The sequence below is a fragment of the Microtus oregoni genome, unplaced genomic scaffold (genome assembly GCF_018167655.1).
Source record: "Microtus oregoni isolate MIOR12 unplaced genomic scaffold, Mior012 000012F_ref0000307, whole genome shotgun sequence".
In the NCBI taxonomy this organism is placed as follows: domain Eukaryota; kingdom Metazoa; phylum Chordata; class Mammalia; order Rodentia; family Cricetidae; genus Microtus; species Microtus oregoni.
In genome coordinates this window covers 19,093,745-19,113,231 of record NW_024543071.1, presented here as the reverse complement: position 1 = coordinate 19,113,231, position 19,487 = coordinate 19,093,745, and the positions used below count along the sequence as shown (strand labels likewise).

The 19,487-nt window shown below is 45.0% G+C and overlaps 2 protein-coding genes across 3 annotated transcripts in view; one reads left to right on the top strand and one right to left on the bottom strand.

The window, feature by feature from the left end:
• Positions 1–12,843, bottom strand: part of Mms19 (MMS19 homolog, cytosolic iron-sulfur assembly component) — a 38,644-nt gene extending 25,801 nt beyond the window's left edge. The window contains exons 1-2 of one of the 2 annotated variants that reach the window (XM_041661379.1): positions 12,632–12,843; positions 2,809–2,857 (exon numbers count right to left, since the gene is read on the bottom strand). In XM_041661379.1, the coding sequence (XP_041517313.1) occupies positions 2,809–2,857; positions 12,632–12,746 (164 nt within the window). In that variant the 5' untranslated portion in view covers positions 12,747–12,843. The remainder of the gene's footprint in view (positions 1–2,808; positions 2,858–12,631) is intronic. The other variant, XM_041661380.1, reaches the window with a different exon arrangement.
• Positions 12,844–13,034: 191 nt separating this feature from the next.
• Positions 13,035–19,487, top strand: part of Ubtd1 (ubiquitin domain containing 1) — a 60,629-nt gene continuing 54,176 nt past the window's right edge. Inside the window, exon 1 of the mRNA XM_041661381.1 lies at positions 13,035–13,643. Coding sequence (XP_041517315.1) covers positions 13,574–13,643 — 70 coding nt within the window. The 5' untranslated portion in view covers positions 13,035–13,573. The remainder of the gene's footprint in view (positions 13,644–19,487) is intronic.

The window sequence follows — 19,487 nt, the reverse complement described above, 5'->3', positions numbered from 1 at the left end:
ATTAAAAAAAATCTTTATAACTGAGAACAGCCTTCATATCCTGATTGCTGGGATTACAGCTGTATAGCACCTCTATGCCTGATTCTAGGCTGTTCTGGGAATTGAAAGTCTTTGAGCATGTTGACAAGGTCTCTACAGACTGAGCTACACCTCTAACTGCAGCAGTTCTAACTAGGAAGGACAACTGATAAGGGAACAGATGAAGTGAGGCAACAAGATGACTTATATTCAAACAGCTCTCCTGAGATTACACTTAAACATAACCTGAGCAGAAAGTAGATTTCTGGAAAGCTGATCCTGAGAGGTTTATGTGAAACCTCAAAGATAAAGGAACTATATTGGTATAGAAATAAAACTACTCCTGACTGTATTCTGAGGACAGAAACTCATAGAAATGTTTCTGCTTAGCAGGTAGAATATTGTCCATTTGCAGCACTTAAAAAAGGATCAAGGCACACAAATGCTCATAACAGCATTTTTCATAAAAGCACAAAAATGGAAACATCCCAGATGTCCATCATAACTCATGAATAGTTAAACAAAATGTTGGTCATTGGTATATAATGGAATGTTGCTTAGGGAGCAATGAAATGTAGACCTGACTGACATACAACACAAAGAAACCTTGTAAACAAGCTGCACTGTTAACATTGGTTGTTATCCTGCCATGATCTAGACTCGCCCAGGAGACAAGCTGTAGGCATACTTGTGAGGGATTACCAATAGTACTTATTCCTGTGAAGAATTTTCTGGATGAAACTGAGTGGGGAAGACTAACCCTAAATGTGGGAAACAACGTTCTCTGGGATAGAATCTTGGACTGTATGAATGGAAAAACCTCTACTTCCTGATTTTGGATACAATGTGATCTTATTTATGCCTCAAACTCCTGCCACCAGGATTTCCCTGACATAGGTTTGAACCTTTGAACTATGAGCCAAAAATGTGCCCTTTCTACCTTAAATCGCTCGTCAGTGTTTTCTTTTTTTTCTTTTTTTTTTTGGTTTTTCGAGACAGGGTTTCTCTGTGGTTTTGGAGCCTGTCCTAGAACTAGCTCTTGTAGACCAGGCTGGTCTCGAACTCACAGAGATCCGCCTGCCGGGATTAAAGGCGTGCGCCACCACCGCCTGGCTTCGTCAGAGTATTTTATCACAGCAATAAGAAAAGTAAAATTCATGCTAAGTGAGAGAAACCAGACACGAAAGTCACACAGCCTTTGCTTCTACATATCTGAAATTTCCACAACAGGCAAATCGACAGACCAGGAGCTGGGAGGAAGAGGGATAAGGGAATGAGTGCCAAGGAGCAGCAGTTTCATTTTGGAGTAATAAAGATGTTCAAATGGTGATCGTGTGCAAGAATACACAGATCCATCAATGTACTAAAAGGCACAGAATTCCAAACTTTAAAATGGTGAACTTTGGCCAGGCAGTAATGGTGTACATATTTAATCCCAGCATTTGGGAGGCAGAGGTAGGCGGATCCCAAGTTTGAGGCCAAACTGGTCTACAGAGCGAGTCCCAGGACAGACAGGGCCATATAGAGAAACCCCATCTTGAAACTCCCTCCAAAAAAATGGTGAACTTTGTGGTATGTCAGTTTTACAAACACACACATAATTTATCTATTTTTATGTGTATGGATGTTTTGCCTGCATGTATGTCTGTGTACCATGTGCATGCTTGGTTCCCATGGAGGCCAGAACAGAGTGTCAGGTCCTGAGACACGAGTTACAGACAGCTGTGAGCAGCCATACTGCGAATGAAGCCTGGGTCCTCTGGAAGAGCAGACATAGTTTTTTTTTTAACCCCTAAGCCATTTCTTCAACCCTGTGTCAGTTATACTTTCAATAAAACTATTAATAAAAACAAACAAACAAACAAAACATTGCCTGGTGGTGGTGGCACAAGCCTTTAATCTCAGTGCTCCAGAGGCAGAGGCAATTGGATCTCTGAGTTTGAGGCCAGTTTTGTCCAGAGAGTGAGCTACAGGTCAGTCAGGGTTATACAGATAAACCAAGAAAAAACAAAAATAAAAACCCTTACCACCACAAGAAGGTACACAGAAAAGCCAAATGATCTGTTGTGTAAGACATGCCAGTTTTAAATTTTTCCTTCAATTTTCAGAAGACAAGGCTGACTATGACAATAACATATTAGTAAGACTTGTCAACCTAAATGGTCTGCTATGTATGAGGTTTGGGGAAAGCAAGCCCTAGACTATAGGCATGTATTTTATCTGATTCTTAGAACCCTAGGTTATGAATATTTATTTTATGTGCATTGGTGTTTTGCCATGGGTGTTGGGTCCCCTGGAACTGGAGTTAAAGACAGTTGTGACTGCCATGTAATGCTGGGAATTGAACCCAGGTTCTCTGGAAGAGCAGCCAGTGCTCTTAACCACTGAGCCATCTCTCTGGTCCCTACAACACTGTTCTTTTAGTTGTTTCCAAGTATCTTCCACTAGTGAGGATCTAGCACAGTCCATGTCCTGAGTACTCTCCAGACAGGGAAACTGGGCCTACAGTATGCCTGAGCCATCTGGGGCAACTAGGCTCCTAAGGGGATTAGCTGGATCTAAGGAAGCACAAGAAGTCTAGTTCCAATTAGACCAGTGGAAGGCCTTCGACACCCACTTCACCCAAACCTGCAGGCTGAGTCAGAACCTGTTGTGGCTTACAATTATATTCAAGTGCTGCTATGGATAGGGGGCTTTTAACTACAAGAAGAAAATCAGGTTCCAGGGAAGCAATAACTCTGAAAGTATCCAGACAAGACTGGAGAAATATTCTAGAACAGAGGTTCTTACCCAAGGGCTTCTACCACTTGTAACACTGTATAGCCACCGGATTTCACATCTAGAAGAAATAAAAGAAATATGAAAACATAAAACAGTACTCAGTGGTTGAATGTTTCCTGTTTACACTAGGAGACCATATACTGCTAGACAAGATGTCCTCCTAGATAAGAAAGACACTGCCATATTTCAGATATGTAGTGTCGAATATTTAAAAAATGAAAAATAAGCATTATTTTCTGTAACTGAAATGACTGTATACGCAATTGAAAAATAAGCTATGTATAAATTAGTGTTATCAAATGAAAAAAACCTTTGTGTATATACACATATATAGCCTATAAAACAGCATAAAGGATGAATGGGGACAAACGGCATAAAGGGCTAAAAAAAAAATCAGGACCCAAGGTGTAGCTCAGTTGGTAGAGTGATTGCCCAGCATGCACTGAGTCCTGAGCTCAATCCTTAACACCGAATAAACCAGGGGATAGCACATCCACATGGAGTGCAAAGGAGGAAAGATCAAAAAGAACAAGAGAGAAAATACCTAGCTACAAATTTAGCCGAACTGTACATTTAAAAGACCTGACTCATAGAACTTTTAAAGCCCCTGGGGGTTCTGGCCTTATAACTGTCAAGATGGTACTTACAAAACAGACAAGCAACAAGGTCCAATAAGGACAGAGAGAAGTGTGAATCTGTGTACAAACATCCTTGGTGAGATTGTAAACTGATATAGTTGCTATGAATTAACAGTATGGAGGTTCCTCATAAAGTAAAACAACAACAACAACAAAACAACAAAAATAGCCTACGACCCAGCTACAACACTCCTGGGTTTTATAGCAAAGCAAATGAATTAATATCTAAAAAGGTGTTCATATGCCCACATTCCCTGCAGGTTATTCATAATAGCTCAAATATGAAAACAAGACTAAAGTAGCTCTATGCACACTGATAATGGACAAGATCTCAATGCAGAACAGTAGTATACAATCCATGTTTACAGTATGTGCACAGAATGCTTTTTAAAGTTACTATTATTATTATTTGGAGACAAAAGTTTTACTATGTAGCTCAGGCTGGTGGATTTCACAGAGATTCACCTGCCTTTGCTTCCTGAGCACTAGGATTAAAGACATGCACCACCACACTTGGCCTTGGGGTAATTTGAACTAACAGAAAATTGCAAAGGCAACGCAGAATTTCTGTATAACCTTCACCCAGTTTCCAACTTTATCATCATAGGTACATAGTAAATTATTAAAATATTTATATTTGTTAAAACTAAGAGAGTAACATTGGTACACACTACCTAAATTCTAGACATTATTCAGGTCTCACCAGTCTTTCCACTAATGCCATGGTTTGTTACAAGATCCAATTAAATATATCACTTTATAATTATCATCAAGAGCCCTGAGTCTCCTCCGTAAGTTTCTCAGTTTTCCTTGATTTTCACAACCTTGATAGTTTGATAGAATGTACTTCAATCTGAGTTTGATGCCCTCACGTTTAGACGGTGTCTGCTAGTTTTCAGAAGACTATCAAACACAAGTCCTTTTACCCTCGTACTCTATCAGGGATACAAATTACCCCACAGTGCTCTCACTGGAGCCACTGAACTTTAGTCACTTGGACCCGGTAGATCCAGAGGTCTCTGCACTATGCAGGACTACTTTTCCCTTTCAGGTACTCTGTCCTTGGAAGGAGAGACAAAGTTATCCCCTACTCAGGAAGAGGGAGATTAGTTCTACCTTCTGGATATCTACCTAAATTAATTTCTTCTATAAAAAGAATCTAGTTTTTACTGTATCAATATTGACCAGTATATATTTATGCTATGAGTTATAATACAATAAATATATTCAATTTAGCAATATCGAATAAGTAAGTCTGTTTTATTGTTCCTGTTGCTCCATCTCTTGTCACTGAGCTTTTTATCTGTGTATGTGTGCATGCGTGAAGGTGTACTTGTATTATAGCATAGCAGAGAACAGCTTGTGGGAGATAGCTCTTTCCTTCTACTATATGGGTTCTGGGAATGAAATTCAGGTCTGTGGGTTTGGCAAGCACCTTAACCTGATGTGTCATCTCGTGGACCACCGTTTAGTTCCCCCCACCCCCATGACAGGGTTTTTCTGTGTAGCTTTGGCTGTCCTGGAACTCAGGCTGGCTTTGAACTCAGATCCCTACCTCCCAAGTGCTAGAATTAAAGGCATGCATCACCACCACCCAGCAAGTTTTTTATTTTATTTTTAATTTTCTGAGACAGTGTCTCACTATGTAACTTTGGCTGTCCTAGAATTCACTCTGCAGACCAGGTTAGTATCAAACTCACATAGACCCACCTACCTCTCCAAATACCACTACACCCACCCCTCACTGAGTTTTTCTCTGTTGTAGGCCGTCATGATCTACAAAGGAAGCTCTAGAATGGCCAAAACTGCATAGTGAAACCCTATCTCAAATAAATAGCTAGATACCATGATCTGGGTGTGGATGTGCTATCAGAAAGACACTGCTTCTAGACTTTCAGTTTAAAGACCTGGGAAATAGTCAAACACAGCATGTACATAATACATAGTATGTACAACTTATCCATGTTACTCAAACATCTATCACTATTTCTGTATTTATGTATATCAAACTAAACAAAATCATATTGAAATCTTGGGCTGGAGAGATAGCTCATTGGTGAAGACCCGGGTTTTATTCCCAGAATCCACATGCTGGCTTGTGGCTCTAACTTCAGTCTCATGGGATCCGATGCCCAAATTTGATCTCTGTAGGCACCAGACACGAAAATGGTTCACATCCATAATTTAAAAAAAAAAAAAAGGTACAGCCAGGTGTAGTAACATATACCTTTAATCCCAGCACCGAGGAGGCAGAGGCAAGCAGATCTCTTGATTTTGAGGCCAGTTTGGTCTACAGAGCAAGTTCCAGAACACAGCTACACAGAGAAACCCCGTCTCAAAAATCCACACGCACAAAGTCTGTAAATCTAATCCAGTATTCATTGTAGCTTTCAATTTTTAATCTCTGACAGTGGGGAACCAGTTCTGTTATTTTATAGCTACTCCTTGGTTATAAATTATTTTTTATACATGTGCCTATGTATGCTCATATTTGTGTGTATATACATGTGTGAGGGTGTGTGAATTCAGGTAGGGGTCAGAGGACAATCTCAGTAGTGGTTCCTCAGGCACTTTGCACCCTTTCGTACATAGGGTTTCTCTGTGTAGTTCTGGCTGTCCTGTAACTCGCTCTGTAGACCAGACTGGTCTCAAACACAGATACCCCTGCCTCTGCCTCCCAAATGCTAGGATTAAAGACGTGCACCACCACCACCCAGCTATACCTTTTTTCTTTGAGATAGGGCCTTTCACTAATCTAGAACTTCATACTGTAGGCTAGCTACCAGCTCCAGGAATCGATTTCTGATCATACCATCACTGAGATTACAAGTGTGTGCCACCATGCTTTTATGTGGGTTCAAGGCATCTGGACTCAGGTCTTCATGTTAGCAAGCCAAGTGCACTGACAACTGAGCCATCTCTCCAGTCCCATAAACGATCTTAGGACTGTCAACCTCCTTGAGAAAAAAAGTTTATAAACACAATACAGCATTTTAAAAAATAGTTTTTTGGGGGCTGGAGAGATGGCTCAGTGGTTAAGAGCATTGCCTGCTCTTCCAAAGGTCCTGAGTTCAGTTCCCAGCAACCACATGGTGGCTCACAACCATCTGTAATGAGGTCTGGTGCCCTCTCCTGGCCTGCAGGGATACACACAGACAGAACATTGTATATATACATAATAAATAAATAAATATTTAAAAAAAAAATAGTTTTATCTTTGGCTATACAGTTTTTAGACAAACTTGTTCTCTAAAATCACTTAGGTTGATCTTTCCCCTCCCAATTCAGCTGAGGCTATCTCACACAGTATTAGCAAAGATCATCTGTCAGGGCCTGCAGACCTGAACATCCATTCACACCCTCAGTGCTCTATCTGTAAGTATACAGCTTAGTGATATTAACAGCATGAGAAACAGATGTAACAGAAGCAGCTTCCACATTTTTCCACATTTTGGGGGATGCAAAGAGTGACAGGTTATCTTGGAAGGAGTGGGTTAAGATAAATGAAGGAGTTTTATTTTTTTTATTTTGGTTTTTCGAGACAGGGTTTCTCTGTAGCTTTGGAGCCTGTCCTGGAACTCCCTTTGTAGACCAGGTTGGACTCACAGAGATCCGCCTGCCTCTGCCTCCCCGAGTGCTGGGATTAAAGGCGTGCGCCACCACTGCCCGGCTGAAGGAGTTTTATTTAATAAATGTACAGCAACTGGGGAATTATTCCAAAGTCTGTTCAGGGTTCCAGACCCAGACATCTCTAAATGTCTTAACTTCTGTCAACATAAGGAAAAAGTGGAGAAGGCTTCAACACACTGTCCTAAACCTCCAGTTCCCCTACGTCTGCTGGTCTCATAGCAACAACTGTGAGCCAGGCTGGGCAGAAGCTCAGTGTGGTACTAATAAGAACTCCAATCAGACTGAGGCAAGGCGACTCTAGTCAAGATTCCTAACTCGTGGCCGGCATCAATTTAGCCATCAAGCACTCTTAGCTCTACTTGTGCCTGGGTGTGGAAGGCCCAGCTGCTGCCCAAGCGCCTGAGAAAAAGCCACGGAAAATCAACGAGCAAGCTGTACAATGGAGGCAGGGACAACAAATCCGGCTCACAGGACAAACACCTACCTACCAGCCAAGTCCTACCCTGAGAGGGTCCCTCAGAGTTTATAACTAAAAAACTACTTCTTCAGCATCCAGTATGCATCAACAGGAAGCTGGCTGATTACTACAGCGATGCACCCATGTTCATGGGATTCCTCGCGTACCAGGTGAGGCATACAGTGCGTGAACACTCCTAGTGGAGACCTGTGATTTAGTTTCACAGGGTCCAGATTTTGAATGAAAGCATTTCAAAAACAGAGATACAATAAAGCTGTCACAGCACATTAAATGTAAGTAAAGGAAATGGATACTAAGCTGGCAAATGCTTGAGTCAATATTCTTAGAATGCTTGCACAGTATCTTAGGATCTTATTCCAGTTCTAATGAGTCTACCTCAGACACATCTTTTTTCAATTACGAAGCCTCCTTTCCATGCCTTCTAAATAATGACTACTTTTTTGCTCCCTACTTTTGTGTGATAAAAACTGCTGGGAGCTGAGGCTGTCCCGAGCTAAAGCACGCTACTGAACAAAGACCAGTCCCTCAGACCCACGGGAACTGGCCAAGCTTTCCTCCAGTCTCCGTGCAATGTTGACACAGTGTACAAAAAGCCAGACTGCAGCTTGTTTACAGCCTGAGATTGCTCCCTACAGAGACCTCCCACAGAGACTAGCTAGCCCCTCTCACCAGCTATAAATAATAAAGGGGTATTCGGTACCCCGGAGCATGCCTGTGTGTCTGTCCTTTCTTCATTGTCCCAGTCAGGTTTCCAGAACCAAGCCATGTTGGGTACAGTGGAAAATGTTCCTGGAAATCTTTAAAAAGTTTATTACATTTTTATTTCTTTTGTGTTGGGGGCACACGTGGCGCTCAGAGAACAACTTTCAGGGCTTGGTGCTCATTTTCCACCACGTGGGGTTCCTAGGATTGAGCTCAGTCTGGCTTGACTGCAAGTTAACTTCTTTACCCATTGAGGCACTGAACACCGTGAATAGGCAAAAGCAGCTGAACAGTTAAAGTGGTGCATTTTACCTTAGTTAAAAAAAACAAAACAAAACAAAAAACAATATTTTGGGCTCACTTTGGCTACACATATGCTAAAATTGGAACGACACAGAGATTCTATGCAAGGGCAATGTGAAAATTCATCATACATTCCATATTTTAAAATCTGAGAAAGATTTTTAATAAGTTTTTTTCTTCCTGAAATAGACAATTATTTGTTTATCAAACTCACTGTCTCTTTACTGCCTTGAAGTCCTTTACAGTTTAGCTCCCCAGCCCTCTATCTACTCCCTTCATCAGGATTCTTCTCAGTCACATGAAATGGGAACTCCTTGCCCTCCAGTTTGGAATTTCCAGCCCAAACTTACTTTACACTCATCCTCTGAAATACAGCCCGAGTGTCAACACTTGTGAAGCCTTCTTTAGACGCCCCAAACAAAATCATTCCCCTCCTCTTTGCCGTTCCTTACACACATCTCAGAAAGTTGTGTTTTCCTTCAACATTGCTATGTGTTATAAAGCAGGCGCTGCGTTCGGACTTAAGACAAAAATGCAGACAGGGTCTTACCGTGTTGTCCTGGCCGGTTTGGAATTTACTATGTATACCAAGCTGGTCCCTGAACTCACAGAAATCTGCCTGCCTCTGCCTCCTAAGCTCTAAGCTTAAAGAAGTGTGCCTCCATACCCAGTTAGATCGAGTTCTTAAGAAAAGACCTTTGAAATAAAGTACCAACAATCTGATGTCGCCACAGTATATAAACAAGGTTAACAGAAGGAATACATGTTCTGGGTTATGGAAATGGGTTAGTAAGTTTATCTGTCCCAGGCTGGCCTCTCTAAGTCTTGGCAACCTTCCTGTAAAGTCTCCTGAAAGATGGGATTAAAACTGTGAGCCACCCTGTGGGCCTGGGCTATAAATTTTAAGTCACTGTAAGTTTTCCCAAATAAATATAGCCAAGAAATAATATAAATTACGCCTTTGTATTCCTGGGGTAAGAGAACCAATAATAAAATTATAATAGTTATCTTTCCCAAGGGTAGTTTTCCTGGGACAAAGGAAAAATACGTCCCTTTCCCTTTGTAGGAGGCCTAAGTTACTCCAATGTGTCCAGAATTTTGCTGTCTAGCAATGAATTTGCTAACACTTCCTAACTTCCCATGCTTTCCTCAGTTAGGCAAGTTCATGGGGAACACAGGGAAGGAATAAAAGCAGTATTTGTGTGGTCACTGACCTAGAAGGCACAATCAGATGAAGCCTCTTAATCTGGAGGGGCAGCCAAAGGCACTGAGAGCCAGGCCTGAGGTGGTATGGGTGGAAGTGCGGGAGCAGAATGGAGGGAAATCCCTCAGGAACAGGTTTCAATCAGGGTCTCAAAAAGGTCATTTCTGAGGATGAGGATGTAGCTCAGTTAGGCAAGTTGCCAGACGAAGGAGGCTCTAGGGTTAATTTCCAGCACTGCACGGTGCATGCCTGTAATGCCAGCACTAGAGATCAGAGCTGCAAGTTCAACCTTAGTTACACAAGCAGTTTGTGGCCAGCCTACTTCCATGAGGTCCTATCTCAAAATTAAAAAAAAAAAAAACCTTTTTGATGATGCCACAGTAATTTCTCTATAATTACTCTTTATTCCTTTAACAATAATTTTACTTCAAAATAGTGGTTTCTTCTGGCAATGAAAAAATGTAGCAAAATACAATATAACTAAGACAGAAGAGAAGGGAAACCCTAATGATAGGGGGAAGTTTATCCATTGTCTAAAAATGTCCCAAAACCACTCCCTCTAAAATCGGCTCCCTTCCCTGCCTGTTTTTGAATAGTTACTTCTATTTCCTAGCCCCCAGGCTCAAAACTCTGGGTTCATCTAGGGTAGACTTTTTATTTCCTTGAGTCTTACAGTTAATTGGGCCCCAAATTCCAAAGATTCTTCTAGCATCTTTTCTCTTTACATCTTGTGTATGTACGCATGTGGAAGTCAGAAGACAACTTTGAGAATCTGTTCTCTTTACACCATGTATCCAGAGAATTGAACTCAAGGTATCAAGCAACCTTTACTCACTGAGCCACCTCATTGGCCCCTAAATAGTTTTATGGTGTGTCTACTTTTGTTCCATGAGACTGGGTAAACACAGGATGGTCAGATGTGGTTATGTATACAGACATACTTGTGAAACAAATCTGCTAGTGAGGGCATGAGTGGGTGAGAAGTCTATTAGAGTCTGGAGTGACATGTTGTCTGGCCAGGATAATATGGGGGAACAGCATTTGAACTGAGTCTTGAATATGAGGTTTAATTTGGATTAGATAGTTAAGGGAAGTTGAGAGAAGGAAAACACTCAGGAATCAGAGAACGGAGTTTGGTGCCCGGAACTAAGGGTCCAAGAGGTCAACTGTAAAAATAAAGGCTGGGACCAAGTACTGGCTGTCTTTGAATGCCTATTTCAGAGGTCTTATTCCTGGGCTGTCAAGTCATTTCCTTCCTAGTACTTGCTTGTTCTTGGGAGCTGACAACTATTTCCACCAGAAACCACCAGGTGCAAAACAAAGTCGGCAGTCACTCCTTTTGCATTTGTAACTTATAAATGAGCTGCTGCTTCAAAGGCTAATGTGTTTAGTATAAACCGACTAACTTAGGCTGGAGAAAGTACATCATACTCCAGGAAGACTTCCACTGTCAACTATAAGCTTAAGCATTAGCAGGCTTTTGTTTTGGTTTTTGAGATAGGGTTTCACATGGTAGCCAAGGCTGGCCTAGAAATCACTAACAAACTTGCCATCCTCCTGCCAAATCCTGGAACTAAAGACACCAAGCACCAAGCACAGCCAGTAGCAGACATTTTTGCCCCTAAATGCTTACCAACCACCATACACTTCCTTCTCACCAGACAGTTGTCTCTTCCACTGTATTAGAATCTCTTTGGCTCCATAGAAAGAAGTGGATTTGTATTTTTGTTCCCAATCCTTTTTATGCTCGGTGAAAAATACGTGCTCAGTAATAAGGACCATCATATTTTTCTAGCATAAGTTCATTTCTCGTATATTATAAAACTAATTTGCTGGGGGCTGGAGAGATGGCTCAGAGGTTAAGAGCATTGCCTGCTCTTCCAAAGGTCCTGAGTTCAATTCCCAGCAACCACATGGTAGTTCACAACCATCTGTAATGGGGTCTGGTGCCCTCTTCTGGCCTGCACACACAGACAGAATATTGTATACATACTAAATATATATATATATATATATAAAAACTAATCTGTTCAATTAGAACAAACTTATCCTTCTCCCAAACACACAAAACGTCCAAAAAGTAATTTAAGAAAACCCACATCTATATCCATTTTGTATCCTATTTCTTAAATCCGACTCTGAAGGTATCCTAACATTCAACATTCGGAAGGAATTCCAAGGAAGCCTCCTGGAATTTTATTTGTTCAAATCCTAAATAAACTCAGAACTCTTAGATTCCTAAAACTGGAACTCTGGGAAGATAACAAATGAGTTATTATAAAAAGTCATGGGAGGTAATTTATCAAAACCCCCACTAAGACACTGAGTGAAGCCTTAATAGAACACCGGTCATCTACAAACCCACCGCCTCTGACCCAGACTGGCTCCCCTCCTCCTCCCTCTAATTACAACCCCCCAAGAGAGCTGTGGCGCACGCAACTTCCAGGATGGCAAGAGACTGGGGCGTAACCCTTCGGACCCGCAAACACGCGTTAACCCTCCAAACACGCGATCCCGCGGTTCGAGCACTTGGTTTGGACCTGAACACGCGCGTCCAAGTCCCAGCTCCACTTCCGGGCTAGACTGCGCCCTACGCGAGTCTCCGGATCTCGCTGGGCCTGGGGGTGGGGGTCGTCGTTGGAGAAATATAATGATGTTCTAAGGACTACAGCGAGATGCGGAATGCAAAGCAAGCTTTAAGGAAGACGCAAGTGACTCTCCAACTTGTTCAGCTGTGGCGCTCGCGCTGCCGGCCGAGCAACCAGAGGACCAATCACAATCACCTCTCCCTTCACTCCCTTCCCGCCGCGCGCCGGGGCAGAGGCCGCTCCTTCCGGCCCGGCACCTGCAGAAGCCTCGCGGCGCGGCTTGCCATACCTGCAGCCACCTGGTCAGCGGGCCCCTCCTGCTGGCCCATGACGAAGTCTTGCACCAGGCCACACAGGGCGCCCACGGGCGCCGCCACCTCCTCCAGCGCGGTGGCGGCAGCCATGACGCGAGCCAGAGACTGTGGGAGGGAAGTAGGTGTTGCCACGAGACGAGCCGCTCCGCGCACGCGCCTCCACAGCCAATAATTGGGCGCAGGCCTGGGGAGGGCGGGCCGCTCCCAGGTCACGTGCCTGCCGGTTCTGAGCCTGGCGGTTCCTTGAAGGACCTAACGGCCCCTCCCCCAGAGGGCGGGGCCTGGTCCGGGGCGCGGCACGAGGAAGGGAAGCGTCTGCTGGGCACGCAGCCGGGGCGGTTGAGGGCGCACAATTCCCGGCCGCTCTCCCCGGGAGACAGACGGCAGGGCGGGCACCTGGCTGGGGTGGGGCCGAGGGGCGGTACGCACCCAGGGGGAAGCCAATGAGAAAACCAGGCCCGGCCCGAGGGGCGGTGCCGTCAGGTCACATGCGCACCTGGGACGGCCGGCGGCGGAGGCACGGGCGTCCCGAGCGGGAGGAAGGGAACGGGGCTGGGCCGGGGCGGGGTTAGGTAGGTGACTGACAGGCTCCGGGGGGCCGGCCCCAGCTGGGAGCCGCGAGCGAGCCCGGAGTAGCTGCGGCGGTGTCCGCCCCCTCCCTCCGCCCCTCCAGCCGGCTGGTCTCTGGCCGGGCACTGTCGCGGGCCCCCCTGGCCTGGCCACCTCCCTCTCCCCTGGCCCGCAAAGTTTGTGGCGAAGCCGGCGTCGGGCAGCGCGCGCCCCAGGGGAGATCCCAGGAGCTCCCGATGTCGGGCTGCGGGAGCCGTTGACCCGGGGACGCCGCGATTCGGGGCAGCAGCGTGGAGTAGCCGGCCGTCCTCCGTCTCCGGTGCATGGGGACCCGCTGAGAAGCCAGCATGGGCAACTGTGTGGGGAGACAGCGCCGGGAGAGGCCGGCTGCTCCGGGACACCCCCGCAAGCGAGCAGGTAACGAAAGGCAGCGGGGTCCCGGCGCGTCGCCAGTTGGCCCCTGTCTTGCCCGAACCCTGGGGTTCCGAACGACCTGGCTCGGCTCTCGGCGCCTAGGTTCCCCCTTGGTTTTTCGGAGCCAGACGGGACCTCCCCGGCGAGGGTTGGCTGAGACGCGAGTTGGGGTAACTGCGAGCGCTGACCCGGCTGCGAGGCCAACTCGCTCCCACCGGGAAGCTGGGGGTGGGGGCGGGGGCAGGAAATGTTTCCAGACCGCGACGAGGCCGGCGGAGGGGGCGGGACGAGTGCACCGCTGGTCTGGTAGCCCCGGCCGGGGTCGGCCGGCGGCCGGCCGGGGCGCGGCGTGGGCAGCCTGCGTCCCCAGAAGTCCGAGCGTGCGAGGCGAACACAGTCGCTCCTTCTAGAGAGTCACTGTGTCATCGGGCTGCAGATCGTGTCTGCGAGATTCCGACTAGCAAAAGCAGTGCAGGACCATGGGGTAGAAATCTTTAATCCTCCCCACCCCTCCGCAGGGCTTTTTAGAGCCTCCTGGCCGTCTGGGAGTCTTGGAAAGGTGGGGTGCGGGGTGAGCGTCGTCAAGCCTTCTCAGCCCTGGGAATGGGATCCCTCTCAGCCATGAGAATGGGATCTGCTCTCTGGCGGTGTGCGAAGCGCTAGCAGCGCTGTCTTCACTTTCTTGGTACACCCCTCCTGTCCTGGCGCTGCGTCTGAGGGTCATTTGCCTGGCTCTTGTAGCCCCTTCTCTGAGGGTGTTGCAAGGAACTTATTATGCAAATGATAAACTCTGAAGCACAGAGGGACCTTCAACCCTGATCTGAATTTACAGATCTACCTTCCTCCCTTCTGTGTAACGTGCAGATCCAGGGAGGTTGGTCAGCCAGCTTCTCGAAGTAGAACAACCGGGGCTGGAATCCAGTCTCTTCTTCCTCTTTGTTACCACATACCCCTTTATGTAAGAGGAGCCACGGGCGCAGTTGTTAATGAAGTGGAAACTCGAGTTGGAGTTTCCTGTCTGCTTTGACACTGAAGGTGTGTGTTGTTTTGCTTGTGGAACCTGGGAAGGAGGATGGGGAGAACCACGGGGGAAACAGGGAAGGAAGTCTGTGTGTGCAGGCAGGATGACTTGTGCGGACAGAAACGTTTTCATTAGGAGGATAGGATAAAACTCACTAAAATTCTCTTGAAAGCAACTCTGGCCATTCTTCTGACCAAGGACTTGTTCATTCATTCAATCAGTCAGCAAATACTTCTTATTTATATCCTCTGTCCTTGTTTTTGCAGCATGGTATCATGGTTCACAACCCTTTCCTGCCTGAAACTCCCACCACTCTTGTCCATTTATCCTCATCCTGGTTTTTTTCTTTATCATTTTTTTTTTGGTATCCCTAGCCTCCAATTTTTGTTTTTGATTATTTTTGCCCACTCTCACCTGCTAGGTTGAAGATACCTGTGGCTTAGTATGACATTCTGGGTTTTCTCATTACACTCCCTCCCAGAGATAGAGCTTACTTAAGTGCACAACTCTTTGTCCATCAAAAAAGACTCCTGTCTCCTAGTTACTAGCTTGATTCCCAGACCCCCATGTCTAGACAGACATAGGTACTGTGGATAGCCTTGGTTCAATCCCTCTAAATCAAGTTCTGCACTTCCTTACTCATCTGACTTGTGCTCGACTTTCTATCAACTAGTCACAGAGGCCTGCCAATTCTTTCATCGGCAAGTTTACAGGTATGTGCCTTCCCACGTGGTTCATGGTTTGTTTCCACGCCATCTCAAGCCCATCTATTCCCTCTAAGCTGCAGTGAGTTGTCCTTGGAGGGCTCCATCAGTCACTCATCTAATACCTGCACACAGTGTGTAGCTAGAAACCACTTGTGTGTCTAGACCCTAGTTTTTGTATTCAAAAAATGTTCTGGCTGGACAGTGGTGGTGCAAGCCTTTAATCCCAGCACTCAGGAGGCAGAGGCAGGTGGATCTTTGTGAGTTTGAGACCAGCATGGTCTACAGAGTGAGTTCTAGGATAGCTGGGTCTACATAGAGAAACCCTGTCTCCAAAAAACAAACAAAAAAAATGAACAACAAAACAATTTCTGTACTTTCTACCTCTACAAGACCTTTAACTTTCAAGAATGTACGAGTCTGACCTGGTCCTTTTAGAACTGGATTGCTTCCTCTTCCCTGACAGTAAGAGCAACAATGTTTGCATATATTATTTCTCTGTTATGAGTGTCTTTCTTCAGAGTACACCTGGACTCCTGTATTCATTCATCCATCCTCTTTGTCTTCATTTCTTTTCTTTCAAGACGGGGGCTTGCTACACTATAGCATAAGCAGACTGGCCTGGAATTCCCTATGTAGCTAGTGTAGCCATGTAGTCTAGGCTCACCTTGACCCCTCCAGTGTCCAGAGTGCTGGGAATATAGGAGTGTACTACTATATCCTATCTTCTTTAAAAAATTTAATTAGCATACAAAGTAATGGGTTTGATTTTTGACATTTTCATATATCTGTGTCACGTACTTTCTCATAGCCATATCCGTAGAAACATCCTGCCTTGCAGTGCTCCCATCCCCAGCAGAACTGCAGAGAACTCCTGCAGACACATCACCTGTGCCACTTACTTAACAATTAGCTGTTCTATATTATTAGTCACGTCTTTGAAGTTCACAGTTCTCTATCAGCAGCCAACACTGTAAGCCTGGAGACCTGGATTCTGTCTTTTCCTTGTGTGTTGGTCTGCTTCTGTCACTCACTGCATACAACAATGTGTACACACAGCTCTTAGCACAGACTACAGAGGAAGCACTTGGTATCTGTTACCGTAGAAAGCTAACCTGACTTCATCCTGCCTCTTTAATCTTTTATGCAAACATTTTGCTGAAGTATATCTCCACTTTTTTTAACCTGCTAGTGAATGGTTCTTTTAATTTTTGGACCCTACTATGAATAGTTTTATTCATAAAGTTCAAAGCAAGAGCTACTTTGGAGGATGGCAGATTTGGTACAAGGGAAGGAATCCCTCTTAACTTCACAGCATGTACTTGGCATGCTGTAACATCTGCAGCTTACCTTTTCACAGGGACAGAGTTTCATGGTGTAGGACTAATGACTAGAACGGGGGGTGGGTGGTTCAGAGGTAAAATCCTGGCCTAGAATGTGAAGGGCCCTCCACTGAATCTCCATCACTGGGTGTGAGGCGTGCTTGACCCTTCCCCATAACTGAACCATAACTTTGCCTTCCTTTTTTCTGAATGGGAAGAAAATCTGAACAGACATCAAACTGAGGGGCCAGTAAGATGGCTCAGCAGGTAAAGGCCTTGGCAAACCTGGCCACTCAAGTTTAATCCTTGAGACCCACATGAGAGCAGAAGATCACATCCTGAATGTGATTCTCTGACTTCCATACTCACGTCCTGGACAGAGCACATGTGCGCACATGAGAGAGGTGGGGCATGGTGGCACACACTCTGGATGCAGAGGCAGGAGAATCTGTGAGTTTGAGGCCAGCTTGGTCTACATTTTTAGTTTTGGTCCAAGCCAGGATTACATGGTGAGACCCTGCCTCAAAAAACAAAACAAAAAAATTGAAAGCGCCTGAAGTCTAGTCCTAGGCCTCTGATCCTATGCATGTCAACAAGCCTCTCTCTGAGCCACGTTTCTAATAATGTCAGAAGGGACAGAGTTATTCAAGGTCATTGTTGCTGTTTTATCATCTTCATAAAGGTGATTTTTCCAAACTGGAGTTATTGGAGTGAAATGCACCTCACAGTGCTACCTTTTGTCTTTAGCTCTGTCTTCTCAGTCATCTGACAAGTGAAACGGAATCAGTGCCCATGGTTGAGGAATCTCGGTCAGAGGACATTTTGCTGGAGTCAGTTTTCTCCTTCTATCTTGTAGTTTTCAAACTGCAGTCAAACACGGGTGCTCAGTAATGGTAGCAAGATCCTTCACCCACTGAGCCATCTTGCTGGCCTGGTTGTCATTTGTTCTTTTAAAATAGAAATAAATACTATTTTTAAGATTTATTTTTATTTTATTTATGTGTGTTGTGTTTGTGGCTATGGGTACCCACAGATGCCAGAAGACTGTTGGAGCTCCTAGAGCTAGAGATACTAGTGGTTGTAAACCATCCAGTGTGGGTGCTGGCACTGAACTCAGGTTCTCTGAGTTGGGATAGCTATATCTCTGGCCCCCAAACAAGTATTATTTACTCTAGCCACATTTATTTCAGTTCCCATTTGGAACTCATTTGAATGCTAATGACTAGGGAAAGGAATATCATGCCTTTATAGTACTCTTCTTTGTTTAGTGACATTTTAAATTTTCCTTGGGTAATAACTACAGTTATCAAAGAAACTAATGTATTTTTAAATATGTCTTTTGAGATGAGTCATTAATTTTTCCTACTATGTAGCCACTTTTAAAAGTATTTTTTAACCAGGTGTGGTAGCATATGCCTCAATCCCAACACTCAGGAAGCAGAAGACAGATCTCTGTGAGTTTGAGGCCAACCGGTTTAAAGCACAGCCAGAGCTACACAGAAAAACACTGTCTCGAAACAACCAAAAAACAAAACAAGACAATATTTTTTAATTGTTGCTCTAAATGTACCCAGAGTAGGCTCAGGTTCCCTTTCTCTAAGTGTTGGCTATCCTGGATGCTTCCCAAGACTACTTGAGCATATGTTCCTATGGAGAGTACTTCCCACACAGTAGCTTAGGTCGATCAGTATCCTGCCCAAGGAACTGGGTGAAGCAACTGGGTCCCCAGCCATGGCAGAGAGAAACTGAGGTGGCAGAACAGGCAAGTCTATTGTGTGGCCCCACCCTGTGAGAATGTGGTAGGGCTGAAACCCAAATGTCTGACCCTGTGATGTACCTGGACTTTCAAGCTCACAGGTTAAAGCCCTGGGCCCTGTTTCAGCCTGGCTGGGTTTAGCTCTGGTTGCAGGAAACCTGCTTCTTGTGGGGGCTGTGGCTCGTCTTAAAGGAATAATTGAACAGCTTCTCCATTTGCTCAGTAAATATTTACTAAGTGCCAGGTACCTCACTGGCTATGGACAGGCAAGATCCTTGGCCACACAGAGCTTACAGTCTTGGGGGTACAGATAATAATCACACAAGAAAATCACATATGATTACCTTTGTAAATCCTGTATGCTTATGCTTATAGTATATGTATAGTTATGTATATGCTAGTGGCTCTCATGTTTATAATATCAAGCCATCCTTTCCAACTCCAGCCTTGAAGATTTTTCTGTTTGTTCTACACCTTTACATCCAAAAGGTTTCTCACTTTTGCACATTCAAACCAGACTGAGTCCCTACTTCTCTGTTACTGCCCCTACAAGTTGTTCTTGTCTCAGTTATTGGTGACTTCATTCTTCGGTTGTCTACATCCCCAAAACTCAAGTTTCTGTCTCAAGCTCTATATCCATTTACTGAATAAATCCTGTTGCCTTTGCCCTCAGTGTATTCTGAACCCGACTTGTTCCACTTTCACCCAGCTAAGCAAGCCATCATCAGCCTCTCAATTGACCTTCCTACTTCTTCCTCTGCCTCCTAACAGACTATTTCTTTTTGTGTGTGTGTGTGTGTGTGTGTGGTTTTTCGAGACAGGGTTTCTCTGTGGTTTTGGAGCCTGTCCTGCAACTAGCTCTTGTAGACCAGGCTGGTCTCGAACTCACAGAGATGCGCCTGCCTCTGCCTCCCGAGTGCTGGGATTAAAGGCGTGCGCCACCACCGCCCCTAACAGACTATTTCTATCACAGCGGCCAGTGATGCTATGACATGGAGGTCAGATTTTGTTACTCCCTTGCTCAGCCCTTTCTGTGACTCCCCT